This window comes from Eurosta solidaginis, chromosome 3, assembly GCF_040869045.1.
Source record: "Eurosta solidaginis isolate ZX-2024a chromosome 3, ASM4086904v1, whole genome shotgun sequence".
NCBI classification, from domain to species: domain Eukaryota; kingdom Metazoa; phylum Arthropoda; class Insecta; order Diptera; family Tephritidae; genus Eurosta; species Eurosta solidaginis.
In genome coordinates, this window is record NC_090321.1 from 121,040,411 (window position 1) to 121,067,952 (window position 27,542).

The following is a 27,542-nucleotide window of genomic DNA, read 5'->3' on the forward strand; positions in this document are numbered from 1 at the left end:
GTAAATTTTTTGCTTTCGCACAGAAGTAACTGCTCGATTAGTATGAAGGATGAAATGTCAAGCGAATAAAATGACAATGCTATATGACAGACAATCATGGCGGAACGATACAAGGTGGCAGCACGGTGACATACCTACATACATAAATAAGAATTCCATGTACTTTGTTTTTGTAAATTCGATGGACAAATGTCAAAATCGTACTGCGCCGGAAGTTGATGTATCAAATCAAATAAAAAAAGGTTATAATCAACTGTTCGAAGCGGCCACCTTGTCCCGCCATGCAGACAATGACATTTACTTTGACAAATGACATTTTTAAGCACTGAACACATCAAAAACTAAGAAACTGAACGCTCCCAACAGAGTTGCATTGTGCTTTTGACTTCATTAGGCATTCGATTAGCTATTAATGAAATAATTATAGATTCGAATTTTGTAGGGAATATTGAGCTCAATAAGCGTCTTAATGTAGAAAACTGTCTTTATTATTCAATAAGCCGTCTGTGTATCAATGTATTTTGTAGTCTAATATTATTTGGGCTGCTGTGCAGAAGGGTGTACTACGCAGAAGGACATCACCATGGCGGTAGCCACGGTTATACCACACACCCGGACTTGGCATGGCGTAGGCCAGGGTTATTTTTTATAAGCGCGGTCGAAGGCCGCCTATGCAGACAGGTGTTCTACGCAGAATTACCGTTGGGATCAGCATAAAAATCTCTATAAAGTCCGATTTTTTTTGACAAATTTATGTATTCTGCACTTGTTCCAATTAAATACATTAATTTCAAATTATTCAGAGAATGACAAAACAAAATACATTGATAGTGTATCTGTGTTTGTATTTATGTCGACGTGCCACCACCTTATAATGTTCTACCAAGATAAAAAGATATTGTTGCGGAGGTGGCAACACTATTGACCACCTTCATCCCTACAAGACGGAGGTAACCAGTTCACCCACACATTCAAAGCTTTTTTCGCTCTCCACTAACACATCGACGTTTCATGCTGTCATCGAAATGACAGTTCATTAATTATTCCGGAAAAATTGAAACGCAAAAAAAATATAAATTGTTTACAACGAAAAATATCTTGTGCTTTTAGTTGTGACATGTGACGGAAATTAAAAATTTTGTTGCAGAGAACACCTTTTTGCGTTGGCGACCTTCGCCCAAAATAACATTAAGTTAATTTGAGTTGTGACATGTGACGGAAATTAAGGATATTGCTGCAGAGACCATCTTTTTGCGTTGGCGGCCTTCGCCCAAAATAATATTAAGGGTAAAGTTTTACAAGACGGCACACCACCTAATTTAAAAATATCAAATAATAATAAAAACGGAGCTCGAAGCGCGCCTTTTGATTCCACGTTTGATAATTTTTGATAAAAATTGGGTGGTGCACCGTCTTTTAAATCGTTACCATATTAAGTTGTATAGAATCGACGGGATGGCCTACAAGGTTTTATGTCAACTAAATCGCTCCCGATATGGTCGGGCTAGTACCTTAATGGTTCCCGGAACGTACCCGATCTGCATCCGGCAAAGGACCACCAAAGTCCATAACGGGGAGTGTCCTTATCGCTACAACAACAACAACATTATTTACTTTCTGATTTTCATTCATACGTATGTGCATTTTTAAATAATAAAAAAAAATGTTATATTATTCTAATAGATAGCATCTCCGCCGGGTTGCGATTCTGCTTAGAATATGCCAAAATCAAAGGAAATCTACAAAAACAAGGTACTTTACAAGCAACATGCTTTGGAATACGGTACCAAACTGGTGGGATGTATTTCCCTAAAAAAGGCTGGAACTACGCATCTTGGTTTGCCAGTATTTGCTTCGGTAATTTATATTGATTTGTAGTGATTAAAAATTGCAATAGTAGATAATGTAATGTGAATTAAAATTGAATAGGTAGCCGGAGCAAAAAAGGCAACTGATCGGCCTGCAACTGTTATTTATGTGGTGCCACCGGGAGCTGCTGCTGCTATCCTAGAAGCATTAGAAGCAGAAATGTCTTTGATTTTTTGCATCACCAAAGTTGTGCCATGACATGTTAGGGTTCGCGTTAAGCACGCTCTCTTAAGGCAAAAAAAATCGCGTCTAGTCAGGCCCGATTGTACAGGAATCATCGCACCAGAAAGGGTAAGTAAAATGGCTACCATATTAAATATATAAGCAACATGTATGAATTTTTTAGTGATAATTTGTCATGCTTTTGTTGATAATCAACTGAAGAATGCAAATACGACAGAGTTCGAAGTTCATGTGAAAACCAATTAATTTTTTTAATTAGCATTTGGAGAGAAAAATACATATGTATGTATGCATAGAACTGCATAGAAGGGGAGGAATTAATTAATTATTATCAGTAGATTTACAAGATTTTTGTCATTTTCCCTGCGTGGCAGTTGTCATTATATTGCGTTAACAGAGGACATCAACACCTTACTACCCACAGCCAGTTAAAATTTTTAGTAAATTTTGCTCTTTTCATCACTGTTTCAAAACGTGGAAAGTTATATATCGAGCATTCCATGGAGAATGGTGCATTTTAGCAGACTTTCGCATTGCCGGCATTATTAATATTCAATCCCTAGAAGGTTTAATGTAGTCATATCAATAGTTCCCGAGATGGTGGGGCTAGTACCACAATGGTGCTTGTTACCCGAACGTAGATAGATAGATCATTTATTGAGGATTGCACAGTGACTTGCACATCTCTTTCACAGCACCTCATCCTAGCCGACTTCCTTGATGAACCCCAGCAGTGTTCTTTGCTTGAGGGATTAAATGTGGGAATGCTCTGGCCATGGTGAGCCCATAAACTTAGCCCTACGTCTTGAAATTGCGCCGCAATCTAGAAGGATATGGTCCACCGTCTGCTGATCCATCACAAAATCGGTATGTGTTGTTCGATACTATACCCAGCTTTTGCTTGTGACTGTTCAGTCTACAGTGTCTTGCAAGAATAGCCGTTGGGGTTCTTAGGTTATCTTTTTGAGAGGCCTATTAATGCCCTATATCGAGTTGTCCTGTAACCCCCTAACAGTAACTTAGATTGACTCAGGCCTGGCATATTGCGCCAGTGTTCTTCCCTATTTCCCTTTCTTCTACTAATAGATGCCCCTGTGGGCCAACTGGCAGGAACGGCTCGGGATCGATGGGTCATGCAGTTGCTGCCTCTCTTACCGTGTTGTCCGCCTGTTGTTGTTGTAGTAGCAGTGCTTCGCCCCATCCAATAGGTGCGACCGATCACAAATTGTCATCAATGTCCTCTAACGGGAATCCAAAGAAACTTTCTGTTTCAACAGGGGTGGGCCATAATGAGAGGAGTGTTAGAGGCGTTGGTTGCACAATACAGTTAAAGAGATGGTTGGTGACATGTGGGGACACATTACAAGCAGGACAATGTTTTGTATGTCGGGGTTGATTGTGGATAGGTAAGAGTTTAACCTGTTACGTTATCCAGCTCGAAGTTGGGCTAGAGTGACTACTCTCGTTTCCCTAGTGAGAGTGCGTTCCTCTTCTGCTAGTTTTGTTCTTTGAGTACAGGAATCACCAGCATAGAGGTCCGACGCCTGTTTGTGGAGTTCACTGAAGACATGCTTGTGTTTTTTAGCTTCAAACGGCTGTGTTCTCAGGTGCCGTATTTCCTCATAATGTTATGAGGCCGTGAACAACAAGAGCCACAAAATATTTATAAAAGTTACGAGGACGCTGGATTTTGGAATCTAGCCCAGAGCAACCTGTCCGATGCAACCATCCCTTGCACGTGAAACACTGACAAGAGTATTTATTTTTTTAATTTAATTTATTTATTATTACGGCTGTTTAGGCCCAAAACTTAAACTACTAAGTACAATTCATTGTTATAATGACTTATTTCTATTGAATATGCTGTTGGAATGCCATGTGATTCCGATCAGCATATTTACTAGCGTGACAGAGGGACGAGTCTGGGAGCCACTCATTAAAGGAAGGTTGGAAAGGACGCGTTTCCAATCCTCCAGTGCTCCCAGCTTAAGGCAACAAAATTTGGAACTTATATTTTTCAATTATATGTGTATTTTAAGCTTTCGGAATGTATTAGTCTCCGATCAATGAAGCTAAACATGTCTTTGGATGTTGGAAATTGAAAATAAGTGTATCCAATCACCCCTCAACTTTGTTTAGTAAAGACGCTGTCGGAATGCATGAAGATTCCGATTAGCACAGCTCAACATATAATGGGAGGTTGAAAAGGACGTGTTTCCAATCCCCCTCGTTATTTTTGTTACACATTATATAATTTTATTGTTATATTTATGCTGTCGGAATGCGAATGATTCCGATCAGCAACAGTAAATACCAGCTGGAAATACCGAATTCCAGCGAAATGAGTTGTTGGAACTGTCTGGAGTTACAGGTGGCGACCGATTTTCTTTTCCTTAGGGCCGGATGCATTGTATTTTGCTGCTACCATTATTACCATTCCCTTTTCGCGCTCCAGTATCGGTATATCATGTAAAAAAATAAAAGAAAAAAAAACTATCTTATTGGAAGGGTTTTACAATGCTCCAATAAACTTTTTTTAAAAGTATTGAAGTTATTACTACTTTTTATGTGATTAGGAAGTTCATTGAAATATTTCAGGCCCTTATATATATGACCGTCCTAAAAAGATTCTTTTCCGGCAAACGCAGCAAACCCATTTCTCAGTACTGGGGTCAGGAGAAGGACCCGGATTGGGGTCGATACCTTCCCGGAAGAGGAGAGTATGGCGCAGACCCGCTGCAAGGATCTGCTGGGGGGTTGACAATTTGTGGGAGAGACGCAACAAATTAAACATGGAGTCCGCCTGCTCATTGCCCTCCACTCCCCTGTGGCCTAGGACCCAGGCCAACAGTACTACGTTGTGTGCTCCTAATTGATTCAGCTTTTCTACGCACTGAAGGACAAGTGCTGACTTTATTTCGAACGCCGCAAGTGCCTTTAGTGGAACCTGACTGCCTGACTGAGTATGGCAATTGTTTCTTTGGGGTATCAGCGCTAAAGGTTCAGCTTAGCGCACTAACTTATGGCGAATACTTCCGCTCGAAAATGCTCGGATGTGCTTTTAGAGTTACTGATATTTTGGTTCTGGGTCCGAAAACTCTGGCTCCAATCCCCTCTGGCGTCTTCGAGCCATCTATGTACCTTCCGATCTTGAGCCTAGTAATACATTGCACCCGCCTATACCTATACAGCCGTACCAAGAGACGGAGCAGCCCATTACATATTGGCACAACCGGAGCACTGCTGGACATCCATCCTATATGAAAGCTATGCATTCAAAAGTGTTTGTACCAGTGGCTGGTGCACACCGAACTGGACCAATGTATGCTATATTGAGGCCTTCACAAATACCAAGCTATGTTTATGTAAATAATGTTACTGCTAATGTCAATTTGCACGGTTGAGCACATACAGTACCTACGTTTATACAAGGTGGAACACCACACTACCTACATAGCGATGTAGCCACCGATCAGGTTGTTGTAAGAGATTAATTAAAATATGTTATTCATAAACACTGATTCTTATATTTTTATTATCATTAAACTGTAGACTAGACTCATGACGGGTATTCTTACTGGATACTGCCTTCTGGCGTCACATGCCTTTAAATTAGGCTTGGTCAGTGATAGCAGATGTAGGAAGTGCGAGTTGGAGGAGGAAGCGATCGATTTCATTCTGTGCTCGTGCCCTGCGCTTGTCGGGCTAAGACTCCAGCTGACAGATGTCAGATCTAGAAGCAGCAAGTGGCTTAAGTTCTAGGAAGCCGCTAACCCGCTGGAGCCATGAGAAGCGTGGGTGCACTTTGGGTGTCCCAAGACAAGTTCCGTACCTGCTCCGAATAATTTGATAGATAGATAGATTAGATAGGGATCTGTTCTAGGTCCAACTCTTTGGAATGCGGTGTATGGCGGGGTGCTACAAAACCACCTTCCCGGAGGCACGGAAATTGTCGGCTATGCAGATGATATTGTCGTAGTAGCAGTGGCCAAGAAACTTGATCTGCTCCAAGCATTATGTAATGACGCCATGGGAAGAATAGAGGAATGGTTGACGAACACGGGGCTGGAGATGGCTAGCAATAAGACAGAAGTGGTTCTGATGAGCTCAAAGCGGACTGTGGATGAGTTGGTCCTAACCATAGGAGATTTTCAAATAAATTCAAAGCCCTCCTTGAAATATCTAGGAGTAATCATTGACTCAAAACTAACTTTTAGGGAGCACTTCAGGGCGGTGGGGGACAAAGTTTCTAGAGTTAGTGGAACCCTAACGCGAATAATGCCCAACATCGGCGGCCCAAGCGAAGCTACCCGTCAGCGATTATCCAACGTAACCAGCTCTATAATATTATATGCAGCACCAGTATGGCACAGATCTAAAATGGTCCACCAAAAAGATATACTAGCAGCCTACCGCATTACTGCTATACGAATAGCATGTGCTGTTCCGACGACGCGATCCATGTTTTATCCAGGAAAATCCCAGTAGATCTACTCTCAGGTGAAATGGCCGATCTGTATGGCATTGGATTCAGCCGACCATCTGAAGATGCTAAGAAAACCGCAAGGTCACGAACAATAGTTAGGTGGCAAGAACGGCGGGAAGATTCGAGAAAAGAGCGCTGAACCTTCATGCTAGTCCGGAATATAGCGGAATGGTACGAGCGAAAACACGGCAAACTAAATTACCATCTCACACAGATATTGAGCGGGCACGGTGGCTTGAAGGAATATCTACATAAGCGTGGGATAGAGGAGGATCCTTTCTGTCCAAGCTGTCCGTCCGAATTGGAAGGCGCAGAACATGTAATATTTCACTGCCCTCGTTTTCACAGCGAAAGACTGTCTGTAAACAGAGTTTTTGGAGAGGAACCTTCCATTAGGAATTTAGTTCCACGAATTTGCGGACAAATAGATTGTTGGATTGCTGTGAGCAAGATGGCCTTTATAGTAATGACGAAATTGATGATGCATGCCGAAAGGGAGCGTAGAGAAATGCGCATACGAAGTAGTGGCGACTAAATCGCCTTTGAAGTTACTTTACCAGGTCCTGATTCTAGTTATCTGAAATTTCTCTTGTGCCTTTGGAAAAGAGCTATGTGTGGAGCCCTATTTATGGAACACTTTTCGGCTTATATTAAAAACTTTTAATCTATTCTTACTGATATGAGTTTCTTTTTCATTCTAGGTAATTTGATTTTGACGATGTGAGGATAGAAATATCCCAAATATTCCAGCTGTGGCTGTAAGAACATACATTTGCTCAAATTAGAAGAAAACTGCACGGTTGAGCACATCCAGTATCTACGTTTATACAAGGAGGAACACCACACTACTTTCACGGGGATGTAGCCACCGATCACGTTGTTGTAAGAGCTTATTTTAAATATGTTATTCATAAACACTGATTCTAATATTTTGTTTTGGTTTTTACTTTAGAGTCAACCTGTTATATAAGCGATGTCAGCTATGCCTGTAACTTAAGCGCCTTCAGATGTAATAGTTACCGCGGACGCGGTCACATGAGTAGTTCACTACGTGGGGATTACACTAATCAAGGACTTTCAATATCGGAAGGATTTCCAGCACTATAACACACCAACAATATGTGCAATCAGCCGAATAAATTGTACAACAAACGTTAACACCACATCATCAGCCAGCAACAACAACAACAAACGCAACAAGTTGAAACTTCTAAACAATTAATGACTAGTGAACCACCAACATATCCGCAATATGCGCAAACATCAACACCAACATGTGTCGCCTACTTTGCAACACGGTGAAGATGGCCAAGGCCATTCTGATTCTAATTCTGATAAAGGCGAACCATTGGCAAATTTAAAAAATCAAACAGACCACGAAAAATGTTGATGATGGTATTAATTCTAGTACGGATAGTAAAGAATTTAAACCTAGGAAAAAAGCTAAACTTGATAAAAACTTAACCGAAGATGACAATGTTTCTAATTCTAATACTAAGGAAGATGAACCTTTGATAAATATGAAGCTTAAAACAGAGTTATCAAAAAATGACGATGATGATAATGATGTTGATGCAAAGTCCAATGTTGAAAATGATGAAAATTATGAAACAGAATCTGAAAATAGTATGAGTGTGGATTATAACCTGAAGCAAAACTGTCATATCCTGTACGGCCAGAATTAGATGTTAAGAAAAGAGCCTACATAAAGAGGCTCAGTATATTTATGGAAAATTTATCATGAGACAATGCCCAATGTATGTATTTCAAATAAATTCAGCACATTGTTGGAAAAAGCATCTAAACTTTATGCATCGTGTAGAGAAACCAGAACATTTACAATTTAAATATAACGAACGTGGTGCAAAATGTAAATTTTGTGTTATTCAAGCAGCTACACCAAGCTTCAACAAATTATTGGACCATGAGATTTCTCATATGCCTAATAGTCATTATTTAAAATGTAAATTATGCGATTGGAAGACGAAAATACATTCAAGTATGAATTTTTATTTACGTGTACAACACGCTGAAACAATTGATGTAACAACGAAAAGTTTAGAATTGAATGTTTGTCCATATTGTAATCACAATGGTATTTACGCAAACACTTAATACATCTTTTCTATGTTTAGAATGTGGTGAATAATTTATAACAAATACAAGTTTACGTGTACACCACAAGATTTGAACGGAAATATCTTGAGGGTATGGTTACACCTATGTGGCATCTACAAGATATTTATAATTACTAGTATGGAATGAATCCGGATATGGAAGAAAACGGAGGTGACGAATCACCATGCTTCTTTGGATTCTGGTGATACTCCTGACATGCTTCCTAATTTCCCTACGTCTGATGTTACTATACCTACCAAACTAATATGACTGCAAACTGATGAGCAACACTACCAGCGCAGGAAAAATAAGAACTTCAAAACAAGGTTTCGGAAAGGGCACGACTATGAATAGACGTTAATGTATTTATATAGTTTATAAATATAAAAATTCACATATGTAAAGTTCGCTAGAGTAATAAGGCAATAATTTAAATTCTAAAAAAACATTGTATATATGAATAATTTATAATTAAATATTATCTGAACATAAAGGACGCGTTTCATTCATAGAAAAAGCGATTTGACAGAAGGTAACCGATACGGGTAACCGATAGACCAGTTACCCGTATTGTTGTTGTTGCATATGTTTTGGTTAGCGATAACGAAAACATAACTGATGAAGTAACTTAAAAATGTAAATAACATCGAGCGAGAAGGAATGTCGAAAACACAATAGGTAAGAGCGAGAAAGAGAGTCACACGTACACTATTTTAAGAGAGCACATGCGTTACCTTTTTCACGACAGCAATGTAAAAGTCATTAAGACGATAATTGGTGAACAAGTTATTGATGACGATTAAGTAATCGATTAGGGAACGGGTACCTGTCTTGTAGGGATTTGTTTAATTGCAACAACGAAAAAAGCGACAATAGTACCGACGTGTTTTCCGCGAATAACTTTTAAACGAGATAAAAAATATAGTTTCTGCTTTCGGATTCTGAATCTTGACGCAAATGCGCGTCTCTTGATACCGCTACCGACATGTGAGACCCGAATTTCAAGTGCAGGGCTTAAGTTGAAATTTTACTAAATTTGGAAATTAAAAAGCTTATATTTTATAAACTAAGATTTTCCTAGAGCTGCAGATGATAATTTTGTGATTTTTAGAACCCCCTCTACCCCTACAAATCAACAAAAGTTTGAAAATCGGGGCACCTTATTCAAAATATTCCCCATGCAAACTTCGATGCCTAAAGAACGATTAAAAAAAACGATTCTACATTTCTAAAAAAATATCTATTAAATCGATTAAGAATCGAATCGAAATCCAGCTCTAGTTGCAGAAACTTCAATATTTTTTATTTTGTAAAGAACTTGTGGGGTTGAATTTGCGTATTATTCATAAAGGATAAAGATGGATCGTTGTAAAGGCACCAGTATTGGAAGAGGCCAGAAGAAAGTCTCTGGCCCAATGGGAAATGAGTTTTTTGCGTTGGGTGCTAAAGGTACTAGAGAAGACCCGAAAAAAATTGCCGCTTGCAAAGGAACTGCCATTTCCGACCGCAAACGCGAGGCAACCATATCGTTATCTAGTTCTAGTAAAAAGGCCAAATATATGCGCCCCGAAGAAGCGAGTGGTTACACTATTCACTGTTCTTGGGATCAGTTCGCTGCCGATTGTGAATTCACTGAGCTTCTTGCAGTTATAAGAGACAATTTCAATCAAATAGATGAAAGTGTGCTTCGAGTTGTTTGTGGATCAGTAAAACATCTAATGGAACCATATACCCGTACGAAAATTGATCTTAGTCTCTACTTAGCCCTGTTGTTCCTTGCTAAACTTCGACCATCCATATTTAACCAGGATGTTGTTACTTCTGCTCTTATTTATATATTGCGTAGGGATGTTAATAATAAAGCGAAGCAAAGTACCAATTCACACGCGATTGCTACTAACTTGTTAACCAGAGCTTATTATGATAAAACCAACTGGCCAGAACAGTTTATGCGTATTTACATAGAAGATGCTATTAACGAACGTACGTGGGCTGACAATGATTTATGTATGTCGTTTATAAAAAATGTCTGCTTTGTTTTCAATACAAGTATTCCTCCCACCAATGCGTGGCAGGCTGATAACTCTGTTTTTGCAGTATCTACAGGACAGCAACATCGCGATTTGTTAATTTTAGAAGATGATTCTGGGGACGGAAGCTCAAACACAATAGAGTCTGTAGGAATTGCAACTGATTCGGATCCCCCATTTTTAGTTCTTAATCGATTTTCCCATATAGAGATTGGTATAGAAAAAATGGTAATCGATGCTATAAAGGAACAATTAAACAAGCGCCAACAAACTGACTGGTATACTCGTAATTTTTTAAAATTTCTGTGTTCAACAGCTGGATTAAGTGAAGTCCGATATCTTTGTATTACACGCCTAGAACTTTGGATTCATAACGGTAAACTCGTAAAATATGCCCAGCAACTGTTGTATTACATATGCTTCAATATAAAAGAAAACAATTTCAAGGATCAAGAAGTGTTAACAATACTTGTTAAGATTCGATTAAAAACCAAGCCGTCGCTAAATTTTTTCATGCTCTGCATTAAGGATATGATAACGCAGCATCCCAATGTTCTTAGATTAATCTTAAAGCTGGTGGTACAAAATGAACTTTCTAACACGCGGAATCCAAACAATATGGGTATGCTTGGTAAGTAAACAAAAGTATTATCTAGAAAATGTGCAATTCATAACACTAGAAGTAAAAAAAACGTGCTATGTACAGGAATTAGATCCATTTTCCTGTATTTCAGAGCGCTGATCCCTAATTTTGTTAAAATTCTAGAACAGGTGTCGACTGCTAATACTCGTCCAAAAACATCGAGAGAGCTGTCAAAAGCCTGGTATTTCGACAACAATAGTCTGAAGGGGAAAATAACAATTTTATATATGTTCGGAGATATTTGCAGTTGAAGTTGGAAATTTTCATAATCTCCATCCCAATCCATTGGTAGACCGGCCAGGTTAATTCTTTATAAGCGGTGCCGAAAACCGCCAACGCAGAAAGGTGGGCTTAAGTGCAGAATACATACATTTGTCAAATTAATAAAATTTATATTAGTATTGGTAGTGGTGTTTATGGTGAGTTCAACCGTATAATTTTTTTTTGTGCAAATAATAACTATAGGAGTAATTCCACGTCAAAAGGTAAGTTTTACATTTTTTTAAAACAAAATATCTTTGAAACTATTGAGTCAATCTTGAAAATTGTAATGTCTTTAGATAGGTATTAAAACAAGGTTTTGTTTGATATATAAAACATTATATTTAGAAGAAATTTATATAATAAAATTATGTTTTTATGGGAGAATGATTGCTAACTTATCATAAATCGAATAATAAGTCGAAAAAATGTGTTATTGACAAAATACTTTAATACTAGAAGGTATAACTTGATTATTTAGGGGCGAAAAACAAAGAAGTTGTCATATGAGTTCAATTATTTGTATCGACGTAGGTATATGTATGATGCTATTTATGTATGTATGGGTTTATGCATTGTATTAATTAATTGCAAAAATACGTAATGTATAACATTGCTAATTTTTTGTTGCTAAAATATACGTCAAAGGTAAACTATTTAAATTTTGCATTCTTGAACGAGCTGATATTACCTTATAACTCTTATGTTTATTGTTATGTTAGCCGATCCAACAACGGCTGCGCCATGCACAGTAATTCTGCGTAGAACACCTTTCTGCATAGGGGGCCTTCGGCCGCGCTTATAAAAAATAACCCTGGGCTACGCCATGCCAAGTCCGGGTGTGTGGTATCACCGTCCTTCTACGTAGTACGCCCTTCTGCTTTATATATTCACAAAAATCTGCGCAGAAGGGTGTACTACGCAGAAGGACATCACCGTGGCGGTAGACTACGGTACGCCCTTGGACGTAAACAGCAAGGAGCCACAAAAGATTTATAAAAGTTACGTGGACTTCGGGTTTTGGTAGCAAGCCCAGAACAACCTGTCCGATGCAACCATCCCTTACACGAAACACACTGACCAGAGTATGACCGTCCTAAAAATATTCTTTTCCGGCAGATGCAGCAAAACCATTTCTCAGGACCGGGGTCAGGAGACGGACCCGGATTGGATTCGATACCTTCCCGGAGCAAGAGAATACGGAGCAGTCCCGCTGCTGGGAGGATGACAATTTGTGGGAGGGACGCAACAAATTAAATGGGGTTACACTGAAATGACAGTCCTTGGTCGAAAAAAATCACGAGTCGCTCCGGTACATAGAACCGACTGCCTTGGGCAGCATGGCGGTAGCCACGGTTATACCACACACCCGGACTTGACATGGCGTAGCCCAGGGTTATTTTTTATAAGCGCGGCCGAGGGCCGCCTATGCAGAAAGGTATTCTGCGCAGAATTACTGTACATTGCACAGCCGGTGTTGGATCGGCTAACATAACAATAAACATAAGAGCTATAAGGTAATATCAGCTCGTTCACGAATACAAAAAAGAGCTTTTTCAAATTTTTGGTAAATAAAGACTAGAGAAGGTTAAGATACATATACATCAGATGAAAGGTATTTTTATAAGTTATTTTTCGATTTTTTAATTTTTGAAATCCATCCACTAGTTTCGGAGATATCTTGATTTGAAAAATTCATAATTTCGCCTTTTGACATGGAATTAACCCCAAACCTTTCATTTGCACCAAAAAAGAGATATACCGTTGGAATCAGCATAAAAATCTCTATAAAGTCCAATTTTTTATTTTTTGTTTTGTCAAATGTATGTATTCTGCACTTGTTCTGAAAAGTGTTCCGCGCAAAAATAATATGTATTACACCCCCGGTTTTGGAGGTACCCGGGGTAATTTTTCGGTTTTTCGTTAATATCTTATGAACGAGTTAAAATTTTTATTTTCCACCTTCGCGTATTATCGAGGTCAATACACACATTTGTATTTGTATTTTGTATTTTATTTGAAAATTAGTTCCTAGCACAACAATTTTGACAAATTATTTAACAGTGCTAGTCATGAATAGCATGAGCTTCCCAAGGCAGTCGGTTCTATGTACCGGAGCGACTCGGGATTTTTCCCGACCAAGGACTGTCATTTCAGTGTGACCCCATTTAATTTGTTTCGTCCCTCCCACAAATTGTCATCCTCCCAGCAGCTCCTTGCAGCAGGACTGCTACATATTCTCTTACTCCGGGAAGGTATCGAACCCAATCCGGGTCCGTCTCCTCACCCCGGTCCTGAGAAATGGTTTTGCTGCATTTGCCAGAAAAGAATCTTTTTAGGACGGTCATACTCTGTTCAGTGTGTCTCGTGCAAGGGATGGTTGCATCGGACAGGTTGTTCTGGGCTTGATCCCAAAACCCGACGTCCACGTAACTTTTATAAATCTTTTGTGGCTCCTTGCTGCTCACGCCCAAGGGCGTCCCGTAGTCTACGCCTAAGCGTATCCCCACTACCTTCCAGCAGCTTCGCTGCTCAGCAAGCCACAACAAGTACCCGCTGCTGCTCGCGCCCCACGGCGCCAACAACTCAAACAGCTGATACCACTCATAACTACTACCTTCGTAGTAGAGCTGGTAGCAATGCTGAGCATCAGCCCCTGCCCCCGTCTTCTTCTCCTCCCCTCTTTTCTGGCAGCAATCGTGCAGGTCAGGGAAACAGACTCTTAGTCCCTGCCTCCGTTTGCACCGTCTGCCAGCACAGAATATATAGGTTTGCGACATCCGCTCGATGCAGCTCCTGCCTTGGGTGGTGCCACTTTCCTAGATGTTCTGGTCTCCGCGACGGCAACCCCTCGACGGGTTTCATCGCGCCATGTTGCCAGGTCGCAAACCCAAATCATCCGGGTACCCCAATGCTTGCCCAAGGGCGCCCAGTCCCAAGGCCACAACAGCAATTGCGTCCTGGCCTTCCACAACCTAGGCGTAGTTACCCCTCACTTACCCCTAGAGTGGCGGCGTCACCCCTCATGCACTTCAGAATTCTGCAGTTCAACTGTAATGGACTAACTGGGAAGATTACGGAGATAGTCGATTTCATGAAGCGGCACAACATCCGCATTGCTGCGATTCAAGAGACTAAACTCACAGCAAGATCTGCATTGCAGACCTGCTCTGGTTATAATGTCCACAGGAAAGACCGCGAGAGCGGAAATGGAGGCGGCCTCGCGTTTATTATACACCACTCTGTGCAATATCATATATTTGATCCTGGCATCGACCGCAGTGACAATGTCTTAGAACGTCAAGGCCTATCTGTCCGGTCAGGCGATGCAAATCTAGAAATCATCAACATCTACATCCCTCCTGTCACCTGTTGCCCCAGTGGATACCGCCCTAATATCGAGGCCTTACTCACTGGCAACAATCGCATTATCTTAGGCGATTTCAATGCCCATCACGACCTATGGCATTCAAACTTGCGGGCGGACAGTAGGGGTGAGATGTTGGCGGATCAAATAGACGAAACGACGTTCTGCACAATTAACGGAGACGCCCCCACACGTATGGTAGGATGCTGTCATAGCTCGCCAGATATCTCAATCGTGAGCGCAGAACTCGTAAACTGCGTCAACTGGCAGCCGATGGTAACATTGGCATCCGACCACCTGCCCATACTTATTTCGTTCGAGCGTACCGCCGACTTCATCGTCACCGAAAAACGCACTTTCATAAACTTCAAAAAAGGAAAGTGGGAAGAATATAAATCTGCAACAGACAGCAGCTTTGCTGCCCTCCCTATCCCGACTGATGCCCGCCAAGGGGAGCGTGCCTTCCGTAAGGTTATTGAATCCGCCTCGGCACATTTCATTCCCGCCGGGAGAATTCCCGAAATCCGGCTCCACTTCCCGGCGGAGGCCGCGAGCTTAGCGAGGGAACGCGACCTTATAAGACAGCTTGATCCAGGCGACCCCCAAATAAGGGATATAAACCAACGCATCAGATTGCTTGTGGACGAACACAAGCGGGCGAAATGGGAAGAGCACCTAAGAGGTTGTAACCTCTCTACCGGTGTAGGTAAACTTTGGTCCACCGTAAAGTCCCTATCGAATCCGACTAAGCACAAAGACAAAGTTTCCATCGCCTTTGGCGATAAGGTGCTGTCGGATGCGAAAAAATGCGCGAGCGCTTTCTGCCGACAATATATAATGCATCCTACGGTCGACAAAGATAGACGGAGAGCCAATAGACGTGCACATAAACACAAACTCAGCGCGTCACCAATTACCATCACCGCTAGAGAGGTTGAGGACGCCATTGGTCGCGCTAAACCATCAGAAGCAGTGGGCCCAGACGGCATAGCCATGCCGATGCTTAAAAACCTAGGGAAAGAGGGTTTCAAATATTTAGCGCATGTCTTCAACCTGTCTCTTTCCACCTTTGTCATACCCGAGAAATGGAAAATGGCCAAGGTGGTCCCGCTACTAAAGCCTGGGAAACCAGCTAACGTAGGTGAGTCATATCGTCCGATATCTCTCCTATCGCCAGTGGCAAAGACGCTTGAAGCCATCTTGCTCCCTCATTTCCAAGCACATTTGCAGCTAGCCCCTCATCAGCATGGCTTCAGAAAACTCCATAGCACTACCTCCGCGCTAAATGTCATTAGCACCCAGATAAATTGCGGTTTGAATCAATATCCCCACCATAGAACAGTACTCGCAGCGTTAGACCTACCAAAAGCTTTTGATACGGTCAACCATGGCTCGTTACTGGAAGACCTGGAAGGGTCTACTCTTCCCCCATGTCTTAAAAGGTGGACCGCAAATTATCTGGGTGGTCGGCAGGCATCGGTGCAATTCAGAAACGAAACATCAAAACAAAGGAGAATTAAACAAGGGGTGCCACAGGGTGGTGTCCTATCCCCGCTTTTGTTTAATTTCTACATATCTAAGCTACCTTCACCACCGGAAGGAGTCACAATCGTTTCCTACGCCGATGACTGCACAATAATGGCCACAGGCCCAGGCCCAAAGATCGATGAGCTATGCAATAAAATAACCGGCTATCTCCCTGATCTCTCCAGTTTTTTCGCCTCGCGAAACCTGTCATTGTCACCGACTAAATCTTCCGCGACCTTATTTACAACATGGACGCCCCAAATGTCGACCATATTGAACATCCACGTCGATGGCACTACGCTACCGACTGTCCTACACCCCAAAATCTTGGGTGTGACGTTTGATCAGGATCTACATTTTGGTGCGCACGCAACCGCAATTGTTCCAAGAATTCAGAGCCGTAATAAAATCCTCAAATCCCTTGCTGGCAGTACCTGGGGAAAAGATAAAGAAACGCTCTTGACCACATACAAAGCAATTAGCCAGCCGATTACGTGCTACGCGTCACCCATATGGTCGCCAAGCCTAAAAACCACCCACTGGAAGAAACTACAGGCCTGCCAAAATACTGCTCTCAGAATCGCCACGGGCTGTCTTCTTATGTCCCCAGAACACCATCTGCATAATGAGGCGAGAATACTCCCCATCAGGGAGAGAAATGAGATGCTGACCAAACAGTTTCTGTTGAATACCCAGAAACCTGGGCATCCCAACAGACATCTGATTGACGAACCAGCACCGCCTAGGGGCCTAAGGAGTCATCTGCGTAAGCATTTTGAGGAAATACGGCACCTGAGAACCCAGCCGTATGAAGCGGAAAAACACAAGCAGGTTCTTGGTGAACTCCATAGACAGGCGTCGGACCTTTATGTCGGGAATTGCCCGGTGAATCCAGTACTTGAAGAAAAATATCCAGAACTCGCAGAAGAGGAACGCATACTCCCCAGGGAAACGCGTGTCACTCTTGCTCAACTTCGTTCTGGATACTGTAACAGGTTAAACTCTTACCTATCCAGAATCAACCCCGACATACAAAATATATGCCCTGCTTGCAATGTGTCCCCACATGACACCAACCATCTCTTTAATTGTAATGTGGAACCAACGCCTCTAACACCCCTTTCCTTATGGTCCACCCCTGTTGAAACGGCAAGTTTCCTTGGACTGCCGTTAGAGGATATTGATGACAATTTGTGATCGGTCGCGGCTATTAGGTGGGGCGAGCATTGCTACAACAACAACAACAGCTATAAAAATTGAACATTTATAATATTAAATTAATTAAACTAAATATAACAGATAATAATTAAATATTTATGTATTTTTAGATATAAATCTTAAAAATAAAGAAAAGCATTTAATAAATATTAAAAGACAGCAGTAGTGATGATAACCTTTGGCTGATTATAGATATAATAGTATTTAACAAATAAAGAAAGAAGACAAAGGAAAAGGGATTTAGAAATGAACATTTTTAACAACAACAAGTTGAGATCCAGTTTACGTCGTTAAAAAATGATGTTAGCTCTTTTTGAAGTGCAGAGCATTACTTAAGAGTCGGATACTTGTTTGTAGGGAGTTCCAAAGACGTATTGCAGTAACAAAGAATTGGCGTTCAGAGGTTAGCGTGCGGTATCTAATGTGCGTAAGAAGAAGCACCGATCTTGATGATTGCAGAAAAATAAGCTTACGAAATAGATAGTCAGGTTCCTTCGTGTGTATCAGTGTAGGAAGGAAGGACACTGTTTTGACTTTTAAAAGATTTTCGAAAGAAATGTTTAGCAACCTTTCAGCCTGTTGTGATACGTGATCAATTCTTTTCCGCTTCCTAAGGCAGTCGTTTCTATGTACCGGAGCGACTCGGGATTTTTCCCGACCAAGGACGGTCATTTCAGTGTGACCCCATTTAATTTGTTTCGTCCCTCCCACAAATTGTCAACCTCCCAGCAGCTCCTTGCAGCAGGACTGCTCCATACTTTCTTACTCCGGGAAGGCATCGAATCCATTCCGGGTCCGTCTCCTGACCCCGGTCCTGAGAAATGGTTTTGCTGCATCTGCCGGAAAAGAATCTTTTTATGTATATGTATATGTTTATTAAGTCTATGATCGAAAAGAATCTTACAGATTAGATACAAATGAATAGAAAGATATAAAGGCTATATAGTCAAACTTATATATGTAATTACCGTGTAAATAATAAAAAAGAAAAAAAGATAACAATGAGATGAATAAATAATAAAAATAAATTACAGCCACAAATCCAGAGAAGACTTGAACGTACTTCTCGACAAAGAGAAATCAAGAAGGAAACTCCCTGAGAGTCCATTAAATACGGTAAGTGCGCGGAAATTCGGGTCAAACATGCAATAGTTAGCTCTACCGACACGCAAGTAAAAGGGCAAGAAAGTACGACGACACCTATTAGGTACATTAAAATTAACTTTAGCTAGAAGAGCTGAACAATCCAAAGAGCCAGTGATGAGATCATAAACAAACATTATTAGATGCGCAGCTCTTCGGATTTCAAGAGACTGGAGATTGATAAGTATGCATCGTGAGTAATAGGATGGATCGTCAAAGTTAATAGAAATTAAGCAAAATCTAATGAATTTTCTTTGAACCCTCTCTATTCTGGCAGAGTGGCCACTATAGAACGGATTCCAGACAACTGAGGCGTATTCTAATTTTGAGCGAACTAAAGAGATAAAAAGTGCCTTCCCGGTATAGGGATCCTTAAAGTCTTTTGCATATCTGCGAAGGAAGGCCAGGTTTCTGTAAGCCTTCGGAAGGACATAACAGATATGACTAACGAAGGAGAAAGAGGTGTCGAAGACAACACCTATATCAATAACTTCTTTGACAGAAGCCAGTGGAACACCTGAAATACCATAGGGCGTGGTATGCAGGGTAGACGACTTGGAAAAAGACATTTGAAAGCATTTTTTGACATTTAAGTAGAGACTATTGGCATTACACCAAGCAACAAGATTATTTAGATCATTTTGTAGGAGCACTGCATCTGACTGGCCATTAATTCTACGAAAAATCTTAAGATCGTCTGCATATAAAAGGAAATCAGGCGAATTAAAGCAGGAACCAATGTCATTAATAAAGAGCACAAATAAAAGAGGACCAAGAGTGCTACCCTGAGGTACCCCGGATGTTGCCAAGAAAGGTTGGGACTTACAGTCTTCAATTTCGACGCACAAGGACCTATTCGACAAATAAGATTTTAACCATGATAGGAAAACAGAGTGAAATCCAATGCATTCCAGTTTAAATAATATGATTTTATGAGATACTTTATCGAAAGCCTTCGTGAAATGTTGTTGTTGTTGTAGCAATGCTCGCCCCACCTAATAGCCGCGACCGATCACAAATTGTCATCAATATCCTCTAACGGGAGTCCAAGGAAACTTGCCGTTTCAACAGGGGTGGACCATAAGGAAAGGGGTGTTAGAGGCGTTGGTTCCACATTACAATTAAAGAGATGGTTGGTGTCATGTGGGGACACATTGCAAGCAGGGCATACATTTTGTATGTCGGGGTTGATTCTGGATAGGTAAGAGTTTAACCTGTTACAGTATCCAGAACGAAGTTGAGCAAGAGTGACACGCGTTTCCCTGGGGAGTATGCGTTCCTCTTCTGCGAGTTCTGGATATTTTTCTTCAAGTACTGGATTCACCGGGCAATTCCCGACATAAAGGTCCGACGCCTGTCTATGGAGTTCACCAAGGACCTGCTTGTGTTTTTCCGCTTCATACGGCTGGGTTCTCAGGTGCCGTATTTCCTCAAAATGCTTACGGAGATGACTCCTTAGGCCCCTAGGCGGTGCTGGTTCGTCAATCAGATGTCTGTTGGGATGCCCAGGTTTCTGGGTATTCAACAGAAACTGTTTGGTCAGCATCTCATTTCTCTCCCTGATGGGGAGTATTCTCGCCTCATTATGCAGATGGTGTTCTGGGGACATAAGAAGACAGCCCGTGGCGATTCTGAGAGCAGTATTTTGGCAGGCCTGTAGTTTCTTCCAGTGGGTGGTTTTTAGGCTTGGCGACCATATGGGTGACGCGTAGCACGTAATCGGCTGGCTTATTGCTTTGTATGTGGTCAAGAGCGTTTCTTTATCTTTTCCCCAGGTACTGCCAGCAAGGGATTTGAGGATTTTATTACGGCTCTGAATTCTTGGAACAATTGCGGTTGCGTGCGCACCAAAATGTAGATCCTGATCAAACGTCACACCCAAGATTTTGGGGTGTAGGACAGTCGGTAGCGTAGTGCCATCGACGTGGATGTTCAATATGGTCGACATTTGGGGCGTCCATGTTGTAAATAAGGTCGCGGAAGATTTAGTCGGTGACAATGACAGGTTTCGCGAGGCGAAAAAACTGGAGAGATCAGGGAGATAGCCGGTTATTTTATTGCATAGCTCATCGATCTTTGGGCCTGGGCCTGTGGCCATTATTGTGCAGTCATCGGCGTAGGAAACGATTGTGACTCCTTCCGGTGGTGAAGGTAGCTTAGATATGTAGAAATTAAACAAAAGCGGGGATAGGACACCACCCTGTGGCACCACTTGTTTAATTCTCCTTTGTTTTGATGTTTCGTTTCTGAATTGCACCGATGCCTGCCGACCACCCAGGTAATTTGCGGTCCACCTTTTAAGACATGGGGGAAGGGTAGACCCTTCCAGGTCTTCCAGTAACGAGCCATGGTTGACCGTATCAAAAGCTTTTGATAGGTCTAACGCTACGAGTACTGTTCTATGGTGGGGATATTGATTCAAACCGCAATTTATCTGGGTGCTAATGACATTTAGCGCGGAGGTAGTGCTATGGAGTTTTCTGAAGCCATGCTGATGAGGGGCTAGCTGCAAATGTGCTTGGAAATGAGGGAGCAAAATGGCTTCAAGCGTCTTTGCCACTGGCGATAGGAGAGATATCGGACGATATGACTCACCTACGTTAGCTGGTTTCCCAGGCTTTAGTAGCGGGACCACCTTGGCCATTTTCCATTTCTCGGGTATGACAAAGGTGGAAAGAGACAGGTTGAAGACATGCGCTAAATATTTGAAACCCTCTTTCCCTAGGTTTTTAAGCATCGGCATGGCTATGCCGTCTGGGCCCACTGCTTTGGATGGTTTAGCGCGACCAATGGCGTCCTCAACCTCTCTAGCGGTGATGGTAATTGGTGACGCGCTGAGTTTGTGTTTATGTGCACGTCTATTGGCTCTCCGTCTATCTTTGTCGACCGTAGGATGCATTATATATTGTCGGCAGAAAGCGCTCGCTCATTTTTTCGCATCCGACAGCACCTTATCGCCAAAGGCGATGGAAACTTTGTCTTTGTGCTTAGTCGGATTCGATAGGGACTTTACGGTGGACCAAAGTTTACCTACACCGGTAGAGAGGTTACAACCTCTTAGGTGCTCTTCCCATTTCGCCCGCTTGTGTTCGTCCACAAGCAATCTGATGCGTTGGTTTATATCCCTTATTTGGGGGTCGCCTGGATCGAGCTGTCTTATAAGGTCGCGTTCCCTCGCTAAGCTCGCGGCCTCCGCCGGGAAGTGGGGCCGGATTTCGGGAATTCTCCCGGCGGGAATGAAATGTGCCGAGGCGGATTCAAGGACCTTACGGAAGGCACGCTCCCCTTGGCAGGCATCCGTCGGGATAGGGAGGGCAGCAAAGCTGCTGTCTGTTGCAGATTTATATTCTTCCCACTTTTCTTTTTTGAAGTTTATGAAAGTGCGTTTTTCGGTGACGATGAAGTCGGCGGTACGCTCGAACGAAATAAGTATGGGCAGGTGGTCGGATGCCAATGTTACCATCGGCTGCCAGTTGACGCAGTTTACGAGTTCTGCGCTCACGATTGAGATATCTGGCGAGCTATGACAGCTTCCTACCATACGTGTGGGGTCGTCTCCGTTAATTGTGCAGAACGTCGTTTCGTCTACTTGATCCGCCAACATCACACCCCTACTGTCCGCCCGCAAGTTTGAATGCCATAGGTCGTGATGGGCATTGAAATCGCCTAAGATAATGCGATTGTTGCCAGTGAGTAAGGCCTCGATATTAGGGCGGTATCCACTGGGGCAACAGGTAACAGGAGGGATGTAGATGTTGCTGATTTCTAGATTTGCATCGCCTGACCGGACAGATAGGCCTTGACGTTCTAAGACATTGTCACTGCGGTCGATGCCAGGATCAAATATATGATATTGCACAGAGTGGTGTATAATAAACGCGAGGCCGCCTCCATTTCCGCTCTCGCGGTCTTTCCTGTGGACATTATAACCAGAGCAGGTCTGCAATGCAGATCTTGCTGTGAGTTTAGTCTCTTGAATCGCAGCAATGCGGATGTTGTGCCGCTTCATGAAATCGACTATCTCCGTAATCTTCCCAGTTAGTCCATTACAGTTGAACTGCAGAATTCTGAAGTGCATGAGGGGTGACGCCGCCACTCTAGGGGTAAGTGAGGGGTGACTACGCCTAGGTTGTGGAAGGCCAGGACGCAATTGCTGTTGTGGCCTTGGGACTGGGCGCCCTTGGGAAAGCATTCGGGTACCCGGATGATTTGGGTTTGCGACCTGGCAACATGGCGCGATGAAACCCGTCGAGGGGTTGCCGTCGCGGAGACCAGGACATCTAGGAAAGTGGCACCACCCAAGGCAGGAGCTGCATTGAGCGGATGTCGCAAACCTATATATTCTGTGCTGGCAGACGGTGCAAACGGAGGCAGGGACTAAGAGTCTGTTTCCCTGACCTGCACGATTGCTGCCAGAAAAGAGGGGAGGAGAAGAAGACGGGGGCAGGGGCTGATGCTCAGCATTGCTACCAGCTCTACTACGAAGGTAGTAGTTATGAGTGGTATCAGCTGTTTGAGTTGTTGGCGCCGTGGGGCGCGAGCAGCAGCGGGTACTTGTTGTGGCTTGCTGAGCAGCGAAGCTGCTGGAAGGTAGTGGGGATACGCTTAGGCGTAGACTACGGGACGCCCTTGGGCGTGAGCAGCAAGGAGCCACAAAAGATTTATAAAAGTTACGTGGACGTCGGGTTTTGGGATCAAGCCCAGAACAACCTGTCCGATGCAACCATCCCTTGCACGAGACACACTGAACAGAGTATGACCGTCCTAAAAAGATTCTTTTCTGGCAAATGCAGCAAAACAATTTCTCAGGACCGGGGTGAGGAGACGGACCCGGATTGGGTTCGATACCTTCCCGGAGTAAGAGAATATGTAGCAGTCCTGCTGCAAGGAGCTGCTGGGAGGATGACAATTTGTGGGAGGGACGCAACAAATTAAATGGGGTCACACTGAAATGACAGTCCTTGGTCGGGAAAAATCCCGAGTCGCTCCGGTACATAGAACCGACTGCCTTGGGAAGCGTTTTTTTTAACGGCGCGAACGCCATTCCCGGCTACCAAAAATTACACGCACGAGTTATTCGCATTAGGAATAATCGCAAAGGTCAACTCAGCCGAAGTGCAATGGCCAAGCCTCGCTCCGGAGGAACCGCCTTCATGATCACGGTAACCTCTACGCCTTCGTGAAATCGGTGTATACAGTATCTACCTGGCAACCGTCCTGAAATGCAGAGATGCAGAAATCAGAAAACTACACTAGGTTCGTAACAGTCGAGCGACCAGCCACAAACCCATGTTGGCACGGCTCAATGACGCTTTTGATGACAAAAGTTAGCTTCTCTTTTATAATTTTCTCAAAAAGCTTCGAGCAAACTGTTAGTTTGGCGATAGGCCTATAAATAGAGACGTCATTTTTATTGCCAGCTTTAAAGATTGGACAAATGGAACTTTTTTTCCACCTATCGATAAAAGTTCCGGAAGACAGGGATAAATTGAATATATTCCGAAGAGGTATGCACAAAGATAAACTACAGAACTTCAGGGGGATTCAAGGGGTTGTGTAGCGCAATATATAGCTTCTCCAACCCAATTGTCAACCTCACCTTCGAGCGGCGAATCCCGTTTCACTAACAGACGAGGCTCTGGCGACCCCAAGCTCTTCATGGAACTTGGTGGTGGGGAGGGAGGGATGGCCTGAAGGTTCAATGTGGCCATATAAATCGTTCCCGAGATGGTCTGGCCAGCACCTTAATGGTGCTGTGTTACCGGAGCGTATCGAATCTGTATCCGACAAAGCATCATCACATCGATAACACTCCCCAAAGCCTTCGGGGAGTAACCTAATCGCTACAACAACTACAACAACAGAACTTCAGGACAAAGGCACAGAGGCCGTCACTGTCACATTTTAACGAGGGTTTAAGGGAGGACATAGCATTGCTGACGTCATCGCCGGAGATCACGAGGGAGCCAAAATCTAGACGATCATAGAGCCCGGATAGCGAATAAGAGTCATTCAGATCTACAGTAGCATCATCAAAGTTTGATTTAAAGAAATAAGCAAACAGCTCAACTGTTTCTGGTAGGGACTGGGAGCGTACACCATTAAAGCTCATGCAGATCGGTATATTCGTCGAACCACGTTTGGATCGGATAAAGTTCCAAAAGGCTTTAGGATTTTCTTTAAGCTCATTTTCGAGCCTACCCATATAGGGATTGTAAAGGAATTTGTCAAGGACATTAAATTGACGCACACTGGTAGTGAACTGTTCTCTGAGAAGGATATTATCTGAATCTGCCTTGAATAAGTTATTGAGTTTGTTACGCTTATTTTTCAACCTCTTAAGAGTTTTATTATACCATGGTAATTTATGAAGCCTGGGCCCAAAACGAGGCACTATACTTAAAAATGTTTCAGTCAAATTCGATAAGAAAATATCATAACAAACACTGACGTCATTAGAGGGAGATATGTTTTCCCAGTTAATTTCAAATAATACATTGTTCAGCTCGCCGAAATCAGTAGATCGAAAGTTGAAAGAGGAATTATCTAAAGCAGGTGACGTAGGGATAGCATCAAAGTTATGTAGATGAATAGCTATTGGTATATGATGACTATCAGATAGACATACAGGAAAAGTACTCTCAGAGAGTTGATATATTAAATTCTCGTCGACGAATATAAGATCAAGTAACCTCGAGAGAGTATTAAATAAATTATTGATTTGAATCAGATTACAACTTAAGGTATTATCTATAAGGCTAATTTCATTAGAACGCGTGACATTGGTAGGTGTCAAAATTCCATTATATTGAAAATCTGACCAGACAATATCTGGTAGATTGAAGTCTCCAAGTATACAGAAGTTGGCATCAGTATGAGTTTTGCATAAATTAACGATGTTCTCCACATGACCATTATATAAGCAATCACCACTATTGGGCGGTATATACGAGCAACAAATGAAAGTAGAGCCAGACGAACTGGAAACACAGACACACAGCTGATCGAGCAGCGTATCCTGATTATGTAGTTGAAACTTTAATGAATGCAGGCTTCTGTTAACTGCAATTAGGACACCACCACCTTCCTTTTGACCGGTGTTCGCGAAGTCTGTCTTTACGGAAAGTTAGGAATAACTTAGGGTCAAAGTACTCTTCATCAAAGAAGTCTTCGTTGAGCCACGTTTCAACGATGACGTATACGTCGTAGTCCAAACGAGGCGTAGCTAAAAGAAAGTCTTTAGATTTGGTGCGCATGCCGCCAACATTTTGAAAGTAGACCCTCAGAGATGCACCCGAGACGAAGTTTGGGATGTCATAAGTGTTGCAATACATATCACTAGGTAACCCTACGACACTATTTGGTTTCCTCCGTTTTTTGGAAAAAAACGAAAAGGCTTTACAGTGGCGTTAGAGGGCCACAAAGCAGCGTCGAATAGCTTGTTATAATCAGCTGATAGCACGCGCACTTTAAAAGAAACCCTGACCTAGGAGTTGATGTCAGCATCCCGCCTCACCAACTTAAAACAAGCCAAAGCAGAAGCATCGATTTTAATGTGTTCAGATATGTATTTGACAATTTTCTCCTCTGTAACTTAAGGCTTGAATGAAGATAAATGAATCCACTTGTATGGTACAAAGACATCTAACTCAGCATTATTGTTATTGCCACTAACTACTGATGAATACACGACTTTTTCTTTTGGTGCATTTATGCTAGGCTTCACTGTAATGTGGGCATTTGATGGCAGAGGTGATTTATTAAGAGCGCTGGCAGCAGCATTGGCGTATGATGTAGCGGAAGAAGAGAGCACGGTGCTAGTATTTGATACCTCACTGTTAGTGGCAGTCGTTGGATTGCTTGAATTTTTCATATTTCTTCTCTGCTTGGAGTTGGCAATAGACTTTACCTTAGTTGCTGCTGATGTATTTGTAGGAGTATTATCGTTATTGATAGTGAGAGTATTTGACACGAGTGGTTGCGTATTAAATGCAAGTGTAGAAGTAGAAATTGTAGATGCCAATGTACAGGTAGAAGTAGAAATTTTATTAGTGAGAGACTTTGATGATTGTGTTTGTTCATTTGTATGTGTAGGTGTGGATGGATGTTGAGAGATTAAAACAGTAGATTATTTGAGAAAGCGTTTAGCATATCTGATTCGTTAGAATAAGTAGATGTAGACGAAGAAGAAAATGTAGGCAGAGCACGACTATTGTTGGAAGAAAGACCGTTTGATATTTGCAGAGGATTTGATTGCAAACTGGCGACACATGAGTTGTTGTTGTGTATGATAGGACTAGACGGGGAAGTTGACGCATTGTTTTTGTTGTTGACATTCGGAGAACTTTCAGCAACGTTCAGATTGATGTTGGATGATTGCAACGAGTTCATTAACAATTCTTTGAGATAATCAAATTGCTTTGAAAAATTAAAAAATTTGTTATCAATAGCACTTGAGATGATTTCAAAACCAAGTTTTTGAGCAGATAGCACAGAGTCAAGTGATTTGCAGAGCTTATCCGGCATATCAACGCACTCCTCACACAAGTAGAGCAAGTGACGATTAGATTTGATTAGTCTCACATCATATTCCGATATATTTTTGCAACATGCACGATGAAATAATCTTTTGCAAAAACCATTACACGGCACGATATTAGAGTCAGATTTCGAAAAGCATTTATTGCACTTGGCACA

At 42.3% G+C, this 27,542-nt stretch overlaps 1 protein-coding gene, 1 long non-coding RNA gene and 1 other non-coding gene across 6 annotated transcripts in view; 2 read left to right on the plus strand and 1 right to left on the minus strand.

Moving 5' to 3' along the window:
• The first annotated feature begins 935 nt into the window (after positions 1-935).
• LOC137244266 (uncharacterized) lies at positions 936-9,149 on the plus strand. 3 transcript variants are annotated; one of them, XR_010950862.1, is made up of 5 exons: positions 936-1,287; positions 1,684-1,857; positions 1,930-2,160; positions 7,240-7,420; positions 7,491-9,149. It is a non-coding gene; the product is annotated as an uncharacterized lncRNA (long non-coding RNA). The 3 variants fall into 3 exon arrangements; XR_010950863.1 differs by having other exon boundaries at positions 1,688-1,857; XR_010950861.1 differs by lacking the exon at positions 936-1,287 and having other exon boundaries at positions 1,314-1,857.
• A 365-nt stretch (positions 9,150-9,514) lies between these two features.
• The window catches only part of IntS1 (integrator complex subunit 1), a 297,465-nt gene continuing 279,437 nt past the window's right edge, over positions 9,515-27,542 (plus strand). Inside the window, exons 1-2 of one of the 2 annotated variants that reach the window (XM_067773012.1) lie at positions 9,522-9,643; positions 10,895-11,317. In XM_067773012.1, coding sequence (XP_067629113.1) covers positions 10,912-11,317 — 406 coding nt within the window. In that variant the 5' untranslated portion in view covers positions 9,522-9,643; positions 10,895-10,911. Of the gene's footprint in view, positions 11,318-27,542 lie in introns of both variants that reach the window. The other variant, XM_067773011.1, reaches the window with a different exon arrangement.
• On the minus strand, positions 23,872-24,028 carry LOC137247343 (U1 spliceosomal RNA). Its single transcript, XR_010951810.1, has one exon. It is a non-coding gene; the product is annotated as a U1 spliceosomal RNA (small nuclear RNA).